Consider the following 22,647-nt stretch of genomic DNA (forward strand, 5'->3'; position numbering starts at 1 on the left):
AATGCATTAAAATAAGAGGATAAAATGCGAACTAGACAGAGGAAGTGGTTCTATTAAAAAAAAGATGTATTTTTCAGTTGTCTCAACACTTTTCATCATCAAAACTTAACCGACAAGCTTTTCTGCTCACACGAATTTAGAAGAAACAGATAGATGAATTATCATGATAGACATAATAGGAGTTTTAACAAATGGTTATTGATGTTGTTTTACTTAACTTCTAAAATGAATGAATTATTAGATGAAATGAATCACTAAATAATAAAGAGAATCTTTCGTCAATGAAAAATGTCAGGTCATCTTATAAAGATAAATATATAGATTCAACAGAAGCTACAGCAAACCATACAAAGTCAAGATATACTTGGACTGGTTTCTGCAGCCCCTTCTATCTGTGCTGCCAACATTACACTTGAATTATAGCAATATACATATACGATCGTTTTCTGCAAAATGTTCTTCAGCAAATGTATCCTAACAAAATAATATCTAGGATGGGGGATACTTCCACTCTTTCCTTTCCCATACATTGGTTTGAACTCTCAAATATCAAACTGAAATCATAACCTCTTCATCATTGTCAACAATCGCATCGCAGCCTATACCCCAACTTTCCTGCCCCAGTAACCATTTTTGGGACAAAAGGCTTCACATAATATGAAGCAAGAAAATGCACATCAAGAGGCAAAAAGAAATCAACTAATTATCAACAATATTATGAGATTCACCTACCCAAGGGCTCAAAGACGACCTAAATTTCATATTACATCTTCTGCCTGCAATAATTCAGGATACACAAAAGACACCATTTGCTTCAAGGAGTTCATAGATTCTTTCAAAAATGCATTTCCTTCCATAGCTGCAAGAAACAACAGTGTAACAGATTGAAACCATCAAAAATAACAAACACCATGCAGAAAGAATCATATAATTACACTACCTTTTGTCAGAGCATAAAATTCCTTGGAGAAGTACTCAACATGTCCATGCACAGGTCTCATTCCACAGATTTGGATAACACAAAATTCCAGGTACAATGCCATAACAGTAATTTGCAACAGCAAAACACAGACCCCTTGTATTTCAGAAGAAACCTGCTTCAACTTGTTGACTTCGCACAACTCAGTGACAATAGATATTCCTTGATCCTACAACCCCAAGGTGAAACATAACATGAGTGTCATAAGACTGCTAGAAAATATCTTCTAGCAAGGCAACATGCAGTATCCTCATGAAGTTTTTTTAAAATAATGCTTGACCAATGCAGAGTTGGAAACTAGGTGCAGTTCCTTCCTTTTTACATCCTACAGCACAAAACTTGTATTTCTCACATTCACGTTAGAATAAAAATTTATCATCTTTAAGAGTTTAATGGCACAGCCCCCATTAAAAGTGACTAAGGTAGCCCAAAATCTCAAAAGAAAAATTGAAGGTTAAGATAAACAAACTACAACGGGGGAAACATAAATATTGAGGACAAAAGGCTCAATACTGCAGAAGCAATTAAGTAAAACTGATCCTTTCTGTTAGCTCTGCTTATTTTCCCTTTAAACAAGACAGGTGGTTAGATTGAGAAAATCCTGGGAAGTCAACCTGCAATCTTAAGCCTCCATAAGGTCAGGGACATAGAAACAGCTGTGTTCATCAAACTACATTACAATACTGACGACTTAAGCTCAATGTATAAATCATCCAAAGATAAAGAACGGAAACACGAAGATAAAGCAGACAAAAAAATGTGTTTCACCTGCAAGCAGTGAAGGATATCAGGCATTGGTAGCTCAGGAAAATGAGAAAGATCGACAAAACCCACTTCTTCAGCCCTTGCAGCAGCATCTTCAGCTTGTTGACACAAAAACTTAAGGAGAAGAGAGGTAATTCTGTATATCTGAACAGACATTGCATCTGAAAAGTGTGTCTGCGAAGTCAGGTTAACATGCTCATTTGGTTGATCTTTGATCACAGTACCAGTTCTAGGCGAAAAAGATGAATATTTGGGATTTAGACTGCAGCAATATGCAGAAAAAGCAAACCAGCCATTTTTGCTATTGATAGATGATGGCTTTTTGTGCCACTCGTACTCCTCCCTAAGGGTAGGATGACAAAAGATGGGGGGAACTCTTCCTTGTGATTCCCCATGACGTGGTGTACCGCAGCTAATAAAGGCCAATAAATGTATGCATCTTTCCCTTAACTGTGACTCCATTTCTTTTATGGCCCTTGACCAGGTATTCCTATGCTTTGCCAGAACACAGATTAACATAACTGTATTTTCAATCTCTCTAAGAGCACTCAATGAAGTATGTGGTTTGAGTGCCCGAAGTCTTTTCTTATCATGATCATCTGGTGGAAAATCCGGAGCACTTAGATAATATGAAATTAGATCAGCCTTCTCCAAGAGGAAGTAAGTCACCACGTGTTCCACATTGAAAATCGAACTTTCTCCTAAAGAGTTAATAATTGCTGTAACCACAGCCAAGCTAAGTCCCCAAATGGGTTGAGCCCTTTCATTATTCTCAAAGGTGTCTGCCAGATTTCTCTCCCTCTCAACTACTGAGAGAGGTCTACCGTTAGATAGGTCAGCCAACAACACACTTAAAGATGCAAAGAAACCAGTTTTTACAAGCATCTCAGCACCTTCCTTCACATGTGCAATAGTCAAAAGAAACTTCAATATAATGCCAATGTTTGAATAGGAGCTTTTATCTTGAAGTTTAAGAACAATACGCTGCATTGGGAGATGTTTTTGAATTATGGGGAACCAAGTAGCAACTGTTGAAAAACCTTTGATTATTTGATCGGTAATAATCACAGAGAGGGAACAATGTTCAGTAAGTTCAATACAGCTGCAAATCAGCGGTAGTAGCCCCAAGCTCACATTAGCTGCCTCAGCTAAGGCTTCATTATGCTCAATTTTTGTTTGTACTCCAAGGTGAGAACCTCTCCGACTTGATTTGAGTGAAAAGAGAACTAGCATCAAAAATATCTTCATTGGAAACAAGACACCAGTAACCAATGGCCTACAGTTACACAACACCTTGAGGCCACAACCTGATGTTTTTAATATCAGAAGGCATGTCGATAAAGATAAATGTGTACTCGGAGACCTGGTAAAGTGGAAAAGCAACTCTGCTTGAGCTGCAAGAATATTAACTATGTCTTCACTAGCATCAGAAACAGGAGGTAATAGCTCGATTGTGCGGTGGAGAGACTGGCATATATTATCAATGCTAGATGACAATGATTTTTCAGGAATTTTTCTGCCACTCCTAACTTCATTATCAAGTGACTGCATAAACAAGGAAACCATGTCAAACATAGAGAGCAAATATATACAATTACCCTTTTCTTGGACAAAATTACAGTTGCTACATTTTTACGAACAACAATTACACTTCAATACAAGTTGGGTGCAGCTATATGAATCCTCACTTATGGTGTTGTTTTATTTAAGTTCTTCTCAGATAAACATTATACAAACAACAACAACATACCCAGTAAAATCTCACCAAGTGGGGTCTGAGGAGGGTAGAGCGTATGCAAACCTTACCGTTGCCCGTGGAGTTAGAGACCCTATTTTCGAAAGACCCTCGACTCAAGTGCATCAAACTCACGTAAATTGAAGTATTAAAAGTTCTCTATATTTTCTATTGGCATATAAGTTAAGATAAAACACTTCTAGAAAACATAAGACCTTAAGTAGGGCTGTTTATCAGTTAACTTGTTCAGTTAGGTATGTAATTGGTTTTTGTTAGAATAGGAATAGTAATGGTATATATAATATGCTACTTGTGTAATAACGTAGATACACAATTCAATAATATGAACATCCAATATTTCTCATATGGTATCAGAATTCAGAGCATTGGTGAGAAACTTCCAAGGAAGAAACTCAATCAGACAGGTCACGCGTCAATTTCCAGTGACTGTCAAGGCTGATTTGTGTCTATTTCCATTAGTGTTGTGTGAAAACAAACACCAAGTGCTGTATGAAAACAAACACCACCACTAGCTCCCTGACTCTCCGACGACAAAAACCCAGTCAGACCCATGTGGAAAAAACATCTCACACGCCAATCAGAGATGCGACTTTTCCGGCAAAGATCTGACCACACACCAGTACATGAGCTATGTTCCGGCCACTTTGCAACAGTTCTTCTTTTCCTAGTAGGATCAACACTTCAATCTGAGGCAACCCATACAATTATTTCCTGATTCCAACCAATATTTGGCAATCCGATCTAACTTTCCAGAGACCCCTGCCTTTTTTAAAATCAAATTCTAGCGATCTTTTTCAAATTTTGGCAACATGTCTCTAGATTTTTGGCTACAAAATTCTAATTTCAAAATGTCTTTAGGGGTTGATATTTTTGGCTCCAAGAATATAGGAATTAGAAGTTCAATCGCTATGATTACTTCAGAACCATTAATGGGAAGCACAAACTATTTACCTTGGGCTTCCTTGGTTGAGTTGTGGTGCAAGGGTCAAGGTGTCTAAGACCACTTCATGAAAAATGCTTGTGTGGTAAATGAATACACAAAGGCTACTGAGGAAGATGCAAAAGCCAAAAGAACAATGGGAGAAGGTTAATGCTCAATTATGTAGTCTCCTATGCAATCCATTGATTTCAAGTTGATGCCCTTGTTTTGTCCATTCCAGATATGTCCAGGCAGTCATGGCGGAATTTGAAACGTTGATGCCATTCACAATGAACGTGGAAAAACAACAAGAGCACAGGTAGACATTCTTTTTAGTTCTTACACATGCTAGACTTCCTACTGACCATGATTTAATGTGTGACCAGATTTTAGTAGTCCGAAGTCCCATAATGAATTTTTCACTGTGTGCTTATAATGCTTCTAATTTTCAAAAGAAAAATAAATGTATTATAAACGAATAGGTGACAAAATTCTTTTTGAGTAGTTACACAAATATTTCTTTCCATGACTAGGCATATTGATTAAATTATGAGGTAATAACGCCTTAATTTTTCTGTCATCTTCAAATGCAACATAGGAAGCACAAACACCAACTTTTAGGCTGCCCATTTGAGTTGCATCAAATGTCAATAGGATGATAAGCAGTGCAAGTACAAAATATTTGGATCACTCCATGGAACAGAACTTGTAAGAAATAACCCATCGAATTCCTTTATATAACCAAATCTTAAATCAAAAAATGGTTTGGCTGTTTAGTGTCATGTTTTACCCTTTCCAGCATCTCGAGCTATTAGATGCTCCTTTATGATATTGAACTTGAATGAAAATTTATCAATTCAAATGGTTGAATTGATGGGTATATCCTCTATATTTTGCTTGATAGTTATTAATCTTAATACCCCCACACCTCATAAATGTATAACTTTTTGTCCAATTATTTTTGGGCCGCTCTTCTCAAAATGTTTTGCTTACAACACTACTATGCCTATTTGTGCTACACAAAACGCAATGAACAACTCAAAGTAATCACAGTTGCAAGCTATGCATACTTTATGCTAGAGAAACTGGGTGTAATGAAATACAAACTAAAGCAGGAACAATCTTCATAAGGCCGATCTGAAAAATCAAACACCAATAATGCTTCTGATATACAATCTGAACAATGACAAAGCTTCACCAACCATGGTGCCCCGATTCAAAGAAGTTTCACAATTTAATGACTTATAAGATTTAAAGGTTATGCATAAAGGTAATGACTTAAATTATCTAGAAGACAGTACGTAGAAACTGGGCATGCAACTAAAAATGGAGCTCACAGCATTACCATAGATAACACTGTTGCCGATGCTTTTTAAGGAAATAAGTTCATACAATTGAAAATCCTAAATAGCTCGAATTTAGAAGATTGCATAAGAAGTCAAATGCAACTGACCTCAAAACTCACATTATCATTGTCAGATATGGAGAAAGTAGTTGCCAAAGCTATTAAAGCTGAAAGCTTGGATGTTGTGAGTGACACCATGACATTAACATTCTGCAAAGAGAGCAACAGCATTTCTGCAACCGCTTTAGATGCTTTCCAATCCGAAAGATCCCACAAATCAATAGCCATGTCCCCTTGCAGACGGTCAGTGTCATATAAGCAGACACCATCAGTTTGAGGGAAAATGTCCTCATGGTGCTTACGCTGATATGTTTGCAAGAAATTTGACTGTAGCAGATATTGTGACAGCTCCTTGAATGACATGTGGGAAATCTGTCTACCTTCAAGCTCTCCTTGCAGATGATAGAATAAATCATTGAGAATTAAGTCGTCCAGTTCATTTCCTTCACTGGAAGAAAACAGAGTAGACAGAAGAAAGAATAAGTCTTGAGTTTGTGTAACTTGTAGAATAGATTGATCCACTGGATACAAAAGGTATTTTGCATTTCAGTTGCTTCGAAAAATACTTTTCGGTTGTATAATCACACGCATGAAGGAGAGACTCAGAGCAACGGTTAATTATTTCCATGTGACCTATATGTTGTGGATTTGGAGCCATGGAAAACAGCTGCTTATATCACACCCCCTTGGGGTGTGGCCCTTCCCAGACCCTGCGTGAATGCGGAATGCTTCGTCCCAACTGCCTTTTTTTGTATAATTACATGCATGCCCCGTCGATTTAAATTATTACTTAACAAAAAGTAATCACAATTGGTCAATTCTGCCTCAACTCTTGAGTAACAATTACTATAAATTTCCCACACTAGTAAATACTCACGTCAAATAAGACTATGATCAGGATATCACTCTCATAAAATAACTGAGAACTACTCCCTCTGTCCCACTTTATATGACTTACTTTCCTTTTTACTCAGTCCCAAAAAGAATGACATATTTCTATAATTAATAACGATTTAACTTTAAAATGTTCATGTTACCCTTAATGAAATTATTTCTAGGCTCTAGCCTTACAAATATATAGGACTTATTTTAGACCACAAGTTTCAAAAGTCTTTTCTTCTTTCTTACACTCCATGACAAGTCAAACTAACTCATACAAAAGGGACGGAGGGAATAATAAATAACAGACAAACCAGTTCCAGGACCAGTCTCACTTTCACAAGGCATGAAAAAATCAAGCACTTACCGGTAACCATGCTTCGTATAAATAGCCATCAACTCAGAAAAGGCTGGCAACTTCCTCAACTGTAAAAAGGAAAACAAACATAATGTAGAAAATAAGTATCACTGATTGTTTGAAATGCAAGATCGTTTGAAATGCTGCAAAAAGAAGAAAGGAATAAAACCTTTTGCCACAGGTTAGTAATTTTATCAACAAGTGAAACAGACAAACTTCCTCTATCACCACCTTTTACTTTACACATGATGCGCACAGCAAACAGACCAGCAGCAACCTGCAAATACTATCACTAATGATTTAAGGCATACTCATTTGATGTATTACCAAGGGACAATAAGAAGGTTTCCAGAAAATACTGAAAAAGCCTCATATCAATTAAAAAGAGATAACCTGTTTTGAACAACTCCATTCACTCTGGAGGTGATATTTTTAGAACACATTCAGAATAAACAAAACAGTAAGCAGAGATTACATGAAAAACTGAAAACTCCCTAGAGAATTGAAAAAGCGCCTGATACAACCTTAGGAGAACCACACCCTAAAAGCTAGTTACAGAGGTGGGAGAGCCCAAGGCTACAAGCCCCACATCAATTCCCCATTTAACCAATGTGGGACTCAAGTTCCATTCCTTGCAGTAATATCATAACAAACCACCACGCTCTGCATCCGTCATCCTCAATGGCTGTGCGCTAGACATTACTAGCCCCGGAAGAAAACTGCCACACCGGCATCACCATCCAAGCACATGCAAACACAGTGGGAACAAACAATGGGGAGATGATAGCTATAAAACAATTGAAAGAAAGAAAGATTTGAACTCACAAACCACACGTGATATTTAATAGGTTGAATCTGATAAGGTCTTTATCAAGATCTTATAGGCTTTCGTGTCATTAGAGAAAACAAGAGAGAAAACCATATTGCTGACTTGATAATTTGTTGAGCACACGATGCATCTATTTTTTTAATAAAGAAAAAAAATGCACATGTGAATATTACCTATGTCAAACATTACACATGTAGTCCAATGTGACATAAAATTGAAGACTCAACATCTCTAACACTTTTCAAGTTGCAACTTGATGGGTATACTAACTCAAACATTCTAGCTCTAACACATTATGTTGCAACTTATTTAATTATACTAATTTATTTCACCTCCTCAAGACCCTAGTTAAGAAAATGAAGACCTAGATTAAAATCTAAGCAACTATAAGGATTCAGCTTCAATCCAAAGGTACAAATAGCAAAGTGAAATAGAATGCCTCTGTCATTATTCACATGCATTATCAACATGAAGCTGAAAGTCAGAACCAGCAATGATGTAAGCTAACATAAATCAATGTGGAGACTTAGTTACTACGTACAATCAGAACAGAAAACAAGAGTTCCAGGAAATACAGCTCACCCTTGCACGCAGCTTTACAGAATCATCATACTCAAATGAAACAAATGTCTTGATAGTCTCCGCATCCAATGAGCTCCCACACCACGCTCCTAAAATTTCCTTCAGGTTACATGAACTTTCAGCTGTTGCTACTTTACAGCCATCTGACCCATTATGTAAACATTTAGAAGATTCTTTTGTGACCAACTCAGAATGTAAAATCTTTTTCTGCAGGATCATTTCACAGGCCACCACATCCAATACATTATGTTGACACTGATATTTGTATGCCAGATTTTGGAGCTCCAATTCGGTCGTGCTTTCAGATTGGCAACTCTTCTTACTTATGGAGAGCACGGCAGAACTCAGTAGCTTTTCCCAGAAGTCTGAATTTCTCAGCTGCTTCAGAAGACTTGTATAATGAGCAGCTCCTTGCCATAATGCTTTTAGGAAGTTTAGCACATTACACATTATACGCGATTTGCTGAAAGAAACCAAAAAAGAACTCTTAACTCAAATCATGGAGTACCTCAATAATTAAACGTCACAAGGAATAATGAAATGATTTATGGCATAACAAAAAATGACTAGAAACCTTACGTCATCACAAGATCATCAGATCTTTTAACATAAATCCATATGCAATCTAATATGTTTGCAGCATTGCACTGTAATGCATTATTGTTGGCTGGATGATTGTCACCCTTGCATGATTCAGAAATTGGATTTTCTTCCAAAGCGATCACAGCGGTAAGAAAAGAAGCCTACGAAAGAATGGTTTACAATTTAAATACCAGAAAGGGCCAAAGATTATAATCTTTATTCATACCCAATTCAGTGCTTAAAACTAAATCTATTAAGGGATTAGACACTAACAGTAACAAAAAATCAAATAAATACATTTTAGTGACATCTAAAATGATAGGAACAGTTACTGTGAGGAGTTGCATTGGATAAGGAAAAAGGTGATACCGCTGTTATTGCTGCATACAGAGAATGGGATAATTGGAACATAACACTATGAAGAAGTACAGGAATCTCTATGACTGGGGATTATTTGAGCTCCTACACCTCTACACTTATCTGCTGCAAGGAAACGTGAACCCTATTGCTACAGAGAGAATAAAATGGCCCAATCAGGGAGAAGGCAACAACATGTAAAGTGTTACCAGCAATTATGCTCCTGCAACTCCATGCTACACAACTGGCCCTGGAAACTTATTTAGCCCAAGCCTTATAAGGAGCCAAGATCCGGATATTCTTTTTATCAGAGGTTCCTCTATCCAGTCCGGTGCGTGCACATTTATGGACTGGGGATATTTCAACCCCCATGCCCGATTTCCTAGTAGCCCACATTGGGTCTAGCTCTAATATCATATAAAGAAATGGATAATGTCCAACCTCAACCTCAAAAGCTAGTTCATAGGATGAAGAATGTCCAAGTACATATAAGGAGACCAATTGCCCATCCCTTTTCCGATGTGGGAGTTCTAACAATGGTGATTGGCTGGTTCATATAAAGACACATTATAAGTTACAGCTGTGTGAAGCAAGGAGTTTACATTCTCCACTTGATTGCTTAAGGTAAAAATGGGTATAAGAAGCTATTTATTGACTTTCACCCCATTGTAACAAAACAATACTGAAGATAACGTGAGCAACTGTTGCAGAAGCTTTGAATAAAGATGCATAATATAGTCATGAAAACATTTTTTAATGACAATAAAATTGATTTAGAGGCAAAATGGTCATAATACAGCAAAGCTGTCCTTCCTTCATTCCTTTAAATAATTGGCGGGATATTTCTATTTCAAGGTAAAATTTGGGGCAGAACTAATACAACGCCTTCCATCTTCATCATTTTCTACTTTACCCATGACCTTGGTAAAAAATCAACTTGGATCAAGTTTGAAGCTCAAGGGCTCATGGACTTTAGGCTTGATAATAGCTTTAAATGCTCCTGGGCAATAGGCTGTTTAGATATAGGAAATCCCTTGGTCTGGCAACAATGCAGCAGATTATGAGCTCAAAAAGAAAGTAACAAGTGACAAATTACCTGATAGCGTGCAGCAGAAGTAAGCATCTTGAAAGTAGCAATTATGAGATCCCCACTTTCTACTTTCTCTTGACAAAGAATGCTACAAATGGTATTTTTAAAATTATAGATCTGCAAATGCATAAGTTGAGATCAGTTAAAGTAGCTTAACACTTATTCCACATAATAATAAACTTCTAAGAAAAGCAATACCGATATTTTAAAGCTAAACCTGCTTGTCATCCAGACCGAAACATACACTGCTAAGTGCATATGATTGTGAGTCGTCTCTAATAATAAACAACCTGGAAAGCAGTCTTGCTGCACCCACCTGTATCTTCTGCATTGGCAGCAGATTTTTGCGTTTAGCACAGTTACAAACCATATTAGACGTTGGAATAACTTCACTGGAACCTATTTTGGTTTCCTTTTGAATGCCAAGACTCTATTTTGACCAACAGAAGATTATTTCTTGTAATTTCTGATACTACATGCAAATAAAAAAAAAATAGTGGGGAGAAGTAGATAGGTACAACCTTAAAAAAGCTGCAACCTTTAACTAACAGAAGAGTGCACAGGAGAGCGCAAAAGGTTCAACGAATTACACACATACATGCAATAAATGGTTTAGATATTGCTCATCATCAGAAACCTGTATATCCGTTTAATACTTTTTTGAGTTTTTTCTTCCCCACCCACCCCCCACCCAAAAAAAAGAGAGACCTTGATGCAGCACAGAGTTTTTTCCAGAAACATTCTGCAGATCAAGTTCTTTCTTGTAGATTACATAATCCTAAAGTTCAGTATTAGATAAAAAAAATAGGTTGACTTCGTTTTAAAACTATAAAAATAATCCATATTATTTCTCTTTGCAGTCAGCACTTGGGTTTTCATAAGAATCATGTCACATTTCATTGAGGAACCTAGTGTTTCTTAATACTTACTAGAGGCACATATAAACCTGAACCTACGCGACTTCCCTCTTAGAGATTCTGCAGTATTCAAAGCGCTAAGGCATGCACCCAGCACCTCCGCCTTTAAGAGGGTGGCACTAGACAATAAATAGAGTTGGCAAATCAATAAATTGATTATTAACACAGCATTATAAATGAATGATGTAGATATTAGGAACCGAAACTAGAAATTGCAGGGAAACTAGTCACCGGAAAATTTAATAGGCAAATTTACATTCAATGAGAAAATGGTTCTTGAACTTGACTAAGTTCATTTTTTGCTTCATATATTTCACCCGATTAATTTTTCAATTTTCTTACTAAAACAATAATTGTTTATGTTAGATAAAAAAATTGAGAATGATAATGCTAATGTTAGTTAATTTTCTTGCATTTTATACCGAACTAATTTTCTTCATTAGCTCCTTTCATTAAAAGATCGCATCTTTTAATATGCTGCAAAGCATCAGAACCAGGTCTTGCCCTTTTTCTACATTTTCGTGTTTTAGAAAGAATGTCAATTTTTATATTTTCTGGTAGTCTAATAGAAAACTTCTTCGTACACCGTCTGAAGTCCTGGCCACCCCACTCCATGGAGTTTCATCGGACACTTCAACTCGTTTAAAACAAGTATTTTGAACCCCTCCGATGATGTGTGTTCCTCAGTTTCCCAGAGATGGATGATACCACAACCCACGACAAGTAAAAGAAATATTAAAATCAGAAAAACAAACTTATTTATTTTTATAGTTCAAAGTTTTTGAGAAAAGTAACATATCATTGTTGCATGCATTGTTGAATGCATTAGTCTACCGTTTCTCGATAATCCTTTACCTTTGGTGATTTGAGTTGGGTGGTACAATATAGATTGAATGTCAATGTCATTTATTAGAGCTTTGAATTGATATATGAAGTACACGTTGTTGGATTTTTAAAGGTATGAATGAAATATGAAGAGTTGCGCCTTTAATAAAAGTTGCAACTTTTATGAAGAGTTGCGACTTTTATGAAAAGTTGTGACTTTTATGAAAGGTTGTGACCTTTCATAAGGGTCGTTACTTTTCCAAAGAGTTGTGACCTCTCCGATAAGGCACAATAAGAATATGTTCACACTACCCTTTGTTGTCTATAAATAGAGGGATAACAATGCAAATCATGAACATTTTCTTCTTTCTTTTTCTACACAATAAAATATTTGTGTACTTTACTCCTGTTGAATGGCTCACTGATACCATTAGTTTTGTATCAATACACTGGTGAATAGAATCGTTCTATGTTGAGAGGAATCTATTCTTTTAAGCGGACCAATTTACGATGTCTCCGTCGCTGACGTTTGTCAAGCAGGCCACGTGGATTGGCCTCTCTTCATTTATTCAATGCCTTGGAAGAAGAGGAGCGGCAAACAAAGAGAGCACTTGAACTGGGCAGATTTAGCAACTGCACCGGCAAATAAGAGAACAGCGCATAACGTAACAAATAAAAAATTGAGCTCAACTTGGATACTAGAGGAAAATAATTTTCATAGAGGAATAGTGTGCATTCAGTGTGCTCGAATTTTTCCTTTCTATTTCATTATATTTTTACCAATCCTAGTATGTTTTCTACGGTCATTACTTTATGCTTATGTTATTTATTGTTGTTTTTGAGTACATGATTTAAACTTTGTTGTTTATTTTTCTGAAAAGTTATTGTTATAAGTATTTTGTTATTACAGACTAATAACACGCGTTAATTGAGTATTCACGTATCTTTTCTCCACTGAAATTGTTGAATGTATAGTAAAAAGTCTCTTAAAGATATATACTACCATCTCTTGAAGACAAAATTCAAATTTGGTATATCATTGTAAGGACACAACGATCTTAAAAACGTTATCGTACCTTGATGTGCAATGTGAACCACCAAAAGAAGACAAGAAATAATAAACTTTTCACATGGCTTCAAGGATGTTGTGTCGAATGACCTATAGAGGAATATGACTAGACTAGAGCCTCTTTTAATCCAAAAGTCATAAATAAATACCCAATAAATTAATTGTTCATATTCAATATGAAATATGGATAAAATCTCAAGTTTACACCAAGTTGTAGATACTTTTCTTGAAGTAATAGATGCGTTTATCAACATTGCGATTGGAATAGAAGTGTAGTTTCAAATTGAACTTAATTACTCTACTATGCTAATTTTAAAAAAGCACCTAAACAAACTAAATAGTTTTGTGTAATATTTTTCTCTTTCAAGTATATATGATAAATTGAATTGTTGTCCAATATAATGCATTCTTCCTTTTTAAAATATACTAAAACTAGGAACTTTAAAATGAAATTGTAAAGCAAAAGTTAGGGCTGAACTTTCTACAAATTAAAATAAGAATATTTGTTTACTATGTTCATTTGATTCCTCAAATATATCAAACAGTAAACTTCCTAAAAGCAAAAGGATAAATTATAAAATTATTAATGTTCATTACTATGTAATCTTATATGTAAGAAAATAGTGTTTTAATTTTATTGATTGATAGGTTTTAAGTATTATTTTATAAATTTTTGTGATACAAAATTCCCGCGCGAGGCGCATGTTATTTTACTAGTTTGTATATAAATGAAAGGACGGTATAACCATCCAAAATTACACAACTCCTTCATCAGCTAAAAGGAGTCTAAAACATCAAAAATTGATTCATAGTCTCCAACACATTCTCCTTTACAACAAAATACAAAAGTACCTAGCCCTTCTTCTTTATCTTGAAACCATTTATTGTTCATTTCCTCTACATTGTCCACCAGATAAAAGTTGAGACAACCTCCCATCTCTCCTTCTGAACAAAGTTAGCTCTTTCTCTTTTCCAACATGCTAGAACTATGCTCCTAGGCATGCTCCAACTTACAACTCTTAAGCTGAGAAACATCCTCCATAGCTGAGTAGTATTAGAATGTAAAAAGAGACAAACAATTGTCTCTGCCTCTTCTCCACAAAGGTAGCATCTAGAGCATAATAGATGTTCTTTCTTCTAAAGGTTATCATGTCTAAGAACAACTTCTCTAGCTAACACACAGTGAAGCATGCTACCTTGTATGGTATTTTCACCTTCCATGGCCAACACTCAATTTGATTGTTAGAAGAGTACAATGCCTTGTTCACGATGTTAACAGTAAAATTTCCTTGCTTCTCCCCACTCCACCTAATGTTATGCTCAGATGTTGAAAGTTCCTTGACATATTCTTAAGTTGTAAGCAGATCTTCTAGCCTATCTATTTCCTAATTGTTAAGTGGTCTTCTGAAAGTGAGATTCTAGTCTTGATTGCTCCATAGTTTTCCTACTGATGCCACCAATAGTAGAGAAATTATATACATTTCTGGAAACCGTTGTTTCAAATTTCGATGGTCCTTGAATTAGCCTTCCTCCCAATGAACTATATTGGCTCTTTCAATTGACTAATTTCTTTTAACATTTCACCAAGGTTCTTTTCCATATATCCTTTATCTCGTGTTCGGCTCCCAAAAGCATCCCTAGATACAGTAAGTAGAGCCCCAACTCTTCCACCAAGAATACTCACCTAAAAATGAAACTAGTTCACATCATTTACTAGATAAAAAAACTTACATCTTCAAAGAGAATGGAAATAATCCTTAGTATTCACAGTTGGTCTCACAGAACACCAGGGTGTCATCTGCGCATTACAGATTAGAATTCTCCAGAATGTTGTCTATCATTGAACTCACATTAAAACCTCCATCCTTAAGTATATCCATTGCTACGATGAATAAATAGGAGATAGGGGATCACCCTGTCTCAAGCCCCTCTGGATGGAAAAAGAACAAATTGGTGATCCATATACGAGGACCAAGACCTAATTGTATGTCTGTATGGATGCAACATTTAGTCCAGCTGAACATGTGTCACCGAAATTCATTTTCCTCAAAGTTTCTGATATGTAGCTCCAGTAGAGACAATCATAAATCTTCTCTATATCAAATTTGCATTGATCCCAGGCTCCTTGCTTCTAATTCTCATATACATCTCATTGACAATCAAAATGGAATCCATAATATCTTTCCTTCAATGAAAGTCATTCTTTGATTGGCCACCAATTTGAATGTTACTTTCTTCAATCTCTCAGTCAAGAGTTTGGAAATGAATGTGTATATACTGCCCTATCGAGCTAATGGGCGTGAAATCTATCAGCTCCTTTAGTCACTAACTTTTTTTTTTGGAATCAAGGCTACAAAAGTAGCATTACAGCTTCTTTCAGGAAAAAAAAACTTGATCATAGTAATTTTGAAATGCAACTACCACGCATTAGATGAAAAAAGAACATATAGATTCCATCATGTCCAGGGGCTCTGTCCCAGGCACATCCTTTCACAATATCCCATATCTCGTGTTTAAAAGGGGCTTTCGCCTTTGAAGCAACACATTATCTTCAAACAAAAATTGATCCTAGGACAGTTTCCTATATGGCCTTGAGGCTTCAATCCTTCACATATAAAGTATAAATTCTGATAGAAGGTGACAATTTCCTTTTCTATATCAGCTGGATTGATCAGAATGCCCCCCACCTCCACCCCACACAGACACACAATTAACAACTACCAATGTTCTTAAGTCTTTAATGATAATTTGCTACTCTATGGAAATATCTTGTATTTTTGTCCCTCTCATTTAGCCACAAGGCCTTTAAGGGGGATGCAGTTTTGCTCAAGATGCTTTATGTGTGAGCAGAAAAAAGAAGTAAATATTCATTTGTTCATTCACTGTAAAGCAGCCTCAAAATTGTGGAATATGTTTTTGTGTATGCTAGGGGTTGGCTGGGTGATGCCAAAGACAACCATGGAGCTCCTTAATAGCTGGACAAGAATTGGCAACAGAGGGAAAAGTGAAGATTGGTGGAAGACTATTCCAGCCTGTATACGGTGGACTCTATGGAAAGAAAGGAATGCTAGGTGCTTTGAAGGTCAAAATGATGGTTTTCAGAAGATAGAACTGAAATGCTTAAGTCTTATTTTTTTGGTGTAAACAAGAGTTGGTAGGGGAAAGCATAGAGATGGTTGATTTTAAAGGAAACTTGTAATTTTGTATGGCTTTTTGAGGTTGTGCCCATCACCCTGTGGGATGTAAGTTTCCAATTCATCATCCCTTGGATGATGAATTTTTTGTGAATACAAAGTTACCCTTATCTCATAAAAAAAAAGGCCTTGGATCTTTGTCTCCAAGCCACTTTGTCATGTCTTGCAATATTCTCAATTTCCATAGTTAAAGATGCTTGCGTTACCGGTTCTTCCTCATTCATGTTCATTTGATCATTGATTTCCTTCAGCTAAGCTAATTGATTGAGAATACAATCTTTCTGCAACTCCAAGTTTCTTTGAACGGAGTACTGGTTGAGTTTAACCTTGAGAGCCTTTAGTTTGAAAGCCAAAACATAGTCAGGTCTTCCCTTGACACACAAACTGGATCCCAATAGCTACATTGCAATATCACAAGAAAATGGTCAGATGTAACTGTATGAGGAATAGATCATTTAACATTCCTATAGCTCTCATTACAGTCCATTGATATTAGAGATTGGGCAAACCTAAAAGAACTTCCCTATGTCACCCTGTCTCCATGTATATCAGCCCTCCGATAGTTGTAGATCAACCAGCTCCATGTCACCAACAAACTCCGAGAAGTCCTTCATTGCTCTACTGATTCTATAGCAGTTCCTCTCCTCTTATGGGAATATACAGTGTCAAAGTTCCCACATACAACCCATGGTTCAGAGAAATGGCACTAGCAAGTTCCAACCAAACTTCTCTCAAGTCTTCAGAGTAAATCTGCAAGAGATAAGGGTAACTTGCAAGAGATAATCCACCATTGTCTTCTTTTTTTACTTCTATGAAGCTCATCATTCTCTTCATTATTTCTTGACTATTTCAAGATTTATCTCGGTCGGTAACTTGCTACAGATACATTTTACACTTGACACTTAAGTCTTGATCTCAAGGACTACTCTTAAAGTAAAAACAAAGATTAAATCTGATGCTCAAGAAATCAAAATGGGTCTATAGAGTTTGATCTTTTTGCTCTATTTACAACAACATACCCAGTGTAATTCCATAGGTGAGGTCTGTGAGGGTTAAGTGCATGCATACCTTACCCTTACCTCGTGGAGGTAGATAGGCTTCTTTGCTCAATTTACGATGACCATTTACAGTAAATGCTCACTTCTTCCATCCAGAAGGTAAGACAATTTGTCGACACAATTATCATACATATATAGCCGGCACAATTCTCCACCATTAAGGATCATCTCCTCCATCATAATACACCCAATAGACCACCATATCCTTGATTGCTTTACCACTACAGACCACCATTCCATCTCACAGCTACAAAAACTTTGCCGCAAACCACTGTTGATATCTTTTTCCATGGAAGCACAGTCCACCATCTTCACCATAAAAAAACAGTGACCTTGTCATAAAAATCCAAAAACTTACCCTCTCAAATTCATTCATCAAACTATTCCATTTATTTCACTCAGAATTTTTAGGGTAAGTTCAATTTAGAGAATTCATATTCTCAATGTTCGTAATCCACTTGAAATTTTTAAGGTTAAAATTTTTATTCTAAGAATTTTGGCTGTTGATTTTTGCTCAAGTTCCTTATCGGAGGGTACGTGATTTTATGAGTATATAGAGATAATAGGGTGGTTCCCGAGGGGGTTTGGGTGGAGAGCAAAATTTTGGGCTAAAATTAGTGTAGAATGGTGGCGACACACAGTGGTGCAAAGGTGGAAACCAACGGTGGCACATGCAAAGAACTGGAGGTGGGGGATGCTAGAGAGGGAAAAAAACAACCATTTTTTCATTGTTCTTTTTCTTTTTATTTGACTCGTGGTCTAAAAATCATCATTTTACACTCCTTGTACACATGAAACACATGCATTTTATCTAACTCAATCGTCAAGTTGCAACATATGTTCAACTAATGGTTAGAAAGGAATATCAAATTTATCTATAAATCTCTGGTTGAGACAACATAAGATAAAGGGGTCGTGATGTCATAACAATGCAAGTCAATGCTAGGCCATCCGACCTTTTATTTAGTAAGATTTTCATTCTCATTCTTATTCACTTCTCCATCCTCTCTTCCCTTTCTCATTTCCTTAGTCCTTCATTTGTATTCTTATTTTGTTCTTCCACCTCACTTCCCTTTCCCATCTCCTTATTCCTTACATTGTACACCACTAATTTGCCCTCCCATTTATTGCATCCCCCTACCTGACATGTCAGCTCTTTCTACACCTTCTCCACAGCATCCTAAGACAATTGGAGGTGGCAAGGTTATACAGTCTGCAACAATGTACACCACAACATAGCCACTATTCAGGAAGTGGACGGGTAATAACGAAAAATTCTCTATTATGTCTCTCTATGAGAAGCCTTTGACAGGGGAGGTTGTCTTTCCATTTCGTTCGATTTGGATCTTTAAGGTACCTAAAAGAATGTGTGTTAAAACTTAGTTAGCAATAAGACGGGTGATGCTGACAGTTGAGACTTTGAGAAGAGGAAGGTTATTTATGTCAGGTGGTGCTTTATGTGCAAGGGTTCAGGTGAAGATCTCAACAGCCAACTCATAAATTTTTTTTTGCAGCTAGATTGTGGTGGAAACCGTTAGATGGTTTGGGTCAGTTCAGATGATACAAGACATTATAAAAGAGGTTATGTTCATCTAAAAACATGGTAGAAGGACAAGATGCAAGACATTGAAGTTTGCACCCGCTTGGGTTATTTGGCGAGAAAAAAATAAGAGAGCTTTGAGGAGGTGAAAATAACTTGGTGCACTTGAGAAGGATATTTTTCATTTTGATTTGGTCAACCCATGAAATTCCTTTATGTATTGAAGATTGGGTCTTTCCCAGAAAGCCATTTATGTTTGTATTTAAGTAAAACTTATTTCTTTTTTTCAGTCTAGTTCCAATAAGAATGATTCATTTCTAAATTTTACCCTTAATAAGAAACTTTTATAGCCACACAAATGTTATGGCAAATTTAAAATCACAAGTTTCAAAAATCTTACAAATGTGTAAGAATGTTATGGCATATTCAAGACCACAAGTGATGCATACACGCCAAGGCAAGCTCGGGAGTTGAAGAGCATCTCATCAAGTAACTGTGTCGGGCTTGGAGGGAGTTTGAAATGAAGGTTTGAGACTCAAGCACATGCTTTTCACACTTCAAGGACCTCAAGTACACATCTTCAAGCTACTCTCCTTAATCATGAAGATGAGGCACTTGAAGCTCAAGAAAGGCTCGTCTGGACGGTGGGGTGCAATTGGTGCCCAATCATGTCTAGGGGGTAATTTGGGACCTGACATAACGCCAGGAAAATTATACCCCCTGCGTCTCATTTTATGTGGCACTCTTTCCTTTATAGTCCGTCCTAAAAAGAATGTCAACTTAATATAATTGGAAACAATATCACGTTAAAATTTCACTTTTTCCCTTAGTAAAATAATTTACAACCACACAAATATCTGAGGATTGTTTTAGACCACAAGATTCAAAAAAAATAATCTTAAACACCGTGTCCAATCAAAGGGGCCACATAAAATAGGATGGAGGGAGTAGTTGTTTCAGAAAGCAATTTAAGTTATGACGACCGAGATAGTAGTTCACCTTGAACGGGTTAAATCATAACATAAAGTTGTTGGAGACTTTGGGACAGTTGATGAAATTCACACGTCTTGTTTTGATCATTATTGTCTCATAACAAAATAAACAATACCAAACTATCCTTGTGACAACTTACACATGTAAATGAAGCGGACACTAAGTTCAACATTGTACTCTCACTGCGACCCATATATAAAAAAAAAGAGTATTTTTTCATTCTTGGCCGGCAAAAAAGAATTAGGCTAACACATGAGAAGACTTTTTGAGGACCTTAATAAATAATGTATCCCCTCTTTGACAGCTTAAGTTTACAGATGAGGTGGTAATCAACAATTACCACTACATATATGACATTGGTAAACTGAGACAACTTGCACCTGACTGAAAGAAATCTAATCGAAAGTTAGATTAGACTAACACAGCTATCAGGTTTGGAAATGAAGCAGCCCTGGAGAAACAGGATTTCACTACTGGGTCACACAAAAGCTGACCAAAATAGGGAAATCAGCACTGAAACCAAGATAACACAGGAAGAATAGGGACTCACAATCTTCAAAACCTTAACACCATAAGAAGCAGCAAACTAGTGAATGTATTAATGCACTAGAGAAAATAGCAGAAAATTCCTTAACATCGAAGAAATTTTGCAAAACAAGAAAAAAATTGCTTTTATTTAAATAGTGATGACAACATACAGGATTTCGGAAGAATGACATCAGTGATATCACAGCAGTAACCACAGGCACTGGTTTTGCCGTCAGTGACATGACTGCTTGACAAAAGACAGTGAAAGTAGGCACAACCTGAAATGAACCATAAGCAGGTTTTAGACTAATTCCAGCAGTAAAGAAAGCAGGAAAACTCTGAAATCTATAAATATCACAGATGAGAGAAAAATAAACAACTCAACAGGGTGCCGGTATGAGAAAAATACTAGACAAAGATCATGACGTCCAAGTTGGGACACCTTTCACTTGATTAAAGATTAGAATGCTTTATGCAGATGCTCCAAAAATATTGATGCAAGAATTACTGATGTCTGATTTTGTCAACAGCAAACATAATCTGGATCCCCAGAAAAAATAAACTCGAAGAATTGAGCTCAAATAAGTAAATGCACACTACATTATTCTCATCCTCTCTCACCCACAATAAAGCATTTCATTCCGGAATGAATTTCTCAAGCATTTCGGTTCTTATTAAAATAAGCTAGGAAGATTTTGCTTTTATTTAACCTGAGGTAGAACGGAACAGGGGCACAGAGATTGAAGAATAGTGAACTTTCTTCCAAATGCATGCAACCCTTCAGCAAGTTTATAAAGAGAAGCAAAAATTTTATCAAGCATACCCTTGAAAAATCAGAAAGCATACTGGAAAGAATATCCAATCCCAAGACAATAGCCTGCTGTAATCCTTCAATATCTGTCAGTCCATAAAGCCGGCTAAAATAGAGCTTCTGTTGAAGAAAACATAAAGCAATGTATCAAGTGTGGATTCTGCATGCTGGCTAAAGATTCAGCCCACATTTAGAGTTTATTAGCATATTTTAAGGGAACTACAGGTTGCAAGATGCACCTCCAGGACATCTGAAGTTGTGCAAACAAGTCGAAAGAGTGCATTGTGGATTGAAGAATCACCAAATAAAATATCCTTGACCACTTCGCCAAGTTTCTGGATATATGAAATGGAAAAAATGCATTTCTTCAAGACTTCAAGCACCTAAAAGCAAATAAATAACAAAGCCCATCTTCCTTAGCATTCAGACAGTACAATATAATGATTATAAAGAAAATTTGTAACACAGAGAATGACTCAGTAAATATATCAATAACAACAAGAAGATACCCAATGTAATCCTTCAAGTGGAGTCTAGGGATAGTAGGGTGTGCACAGACCTTAGCCTACCTTTGCAGGGTAGGGAGGTTATTTCTGCTAGACCCTCAGCTCAAAAGAAAAGAAGAATTCAAAGCAGGGTTGCAAGGAAATTAGATAGCAAAATTACAGGATATTTAAGCAAATGAAGCAACAGTAGCTACATGATTACTATATAACACTACTAATAAATCAATACTGCTGAATATTACACCATCTGAAGAAGATGGAATAGGATTCACACGGTTACCTTTCACCTGTCAACAACAGAAACAACATTAATCCAGATGATAGTACACCTTTCCATATGAAATACATATAGACATCTGAGTCTATGGATATTCGATAGCAGCCTGAGAGAACTATAAAGAACAAGAAAAGATCATCTGCTACTTGGTCATTTGAGCTGATGAAACCTGTCATAATACACACCAATCATTTCGCTAAGCTCCATCAAACTTTTCAATCAATATCAACAAGATGTAGTGACCACTTAGGCTTGGTTTACTTTGTATGAATGTAACCTAAAATAGGCAGCGTTTATTCAAATAATAAAATGGCAATATACTCATGTAAGACCATCTCCAACCCTACTCGATTATACTCTCCATTCTCTATATTTGGAGGGTAAAATAGAGAATGTCCTCTTCAACCACTCTCTATTTTGCCCTCTAC

The 22,647-nt window shown here is 36.4% G+C and overlaps 1 protein-coding gene across 3 annotated transcripts in view; it reads right to left on the reverse strand.

The window, feature by feature from the left end:
* Nucleotides 1–273: 273 nt before the first annotated feature.
* Nucleotides 274–22,647, reverse strand: part of LOC107004625 — a 66,608-nt gene continuing 44,234 nt past the window's right edge. The window contains exons 20-33 of one of the 3 annotated variants that reach the window (XM_027912780.1): nucleotides 21,676–21,819; nucleotides 21,449–21,556; nucleotides 20,796–20,903; nucleotides 10,719–10,826; nucleotides 10,508–10,618; nucleotides 9,052–9,215; nucleotides 8,473–8,935; nucleotides 7,231–7,338; nucleotides 7,071–7,129; nucleotides 5,873–6,272; nucleotides 1,748–3,289; nucleotides 941–1,148; nucleotides 733–859; nucleotides 274–646 (exon numbers count right to left, since the gene is read on the reverse strand). In XM_027912780.1, the coding sequence (XP_027768581.1) occupies nucleotides 759–859; nucleotides 941–1,148; nucleotides 1,748–3,289; nucleotides 5,873–6,272; nucleotides 7,071–7,129; nucleotides 7,231–7,338; nucleotides 8,473–8,935; nucleotides 9,052–9,215; nucleotides 10,508–10,618; nucleotides 10,719–10,826; nucleotides 20,796–20,903; nucleotides 21,449–21,556; nucleotides 21,676–21,819 (3,624 nt within the window). In that variant the 3' untranslated portion in view covers nucleotides 274–646; nucleotides 733–758. Of the gene's footprint in view, nucleotides 860–940; nucleotides 1,149–1,747; nucleotides 3,290–5,872; nucleotides 6,273–7,070; nucleotides 7,130–7,230; nucleotides 7,339–8,472; nucleotides 8,936–9,051; nucleotides 9,216–10,507; nucleotides 10,619–10,718; nucleotides 10,827–20,795; nucleotides 20,904–21,448; nucleotides 21,557–21,675; nucleotides 21,820–22,647 lie in introns of all 3 variants that reach the window. The other 2 variants (XM_015202904.2, XM_015202903.2) reach the window with 2 other exon arrangements.

Source organism: Solanum pennellii, chromosome 11 (genome assembly GCF_001406875.1).
Source record: "Solanum pennellii chromosome 11, SPENNV200".
Lineage (NCBI taxonomy): Eukaryota > Viridiplantae > Streptophyta > Magnoliopsida > Solanales > Solanaceae > Solanum > Solanum pennellii.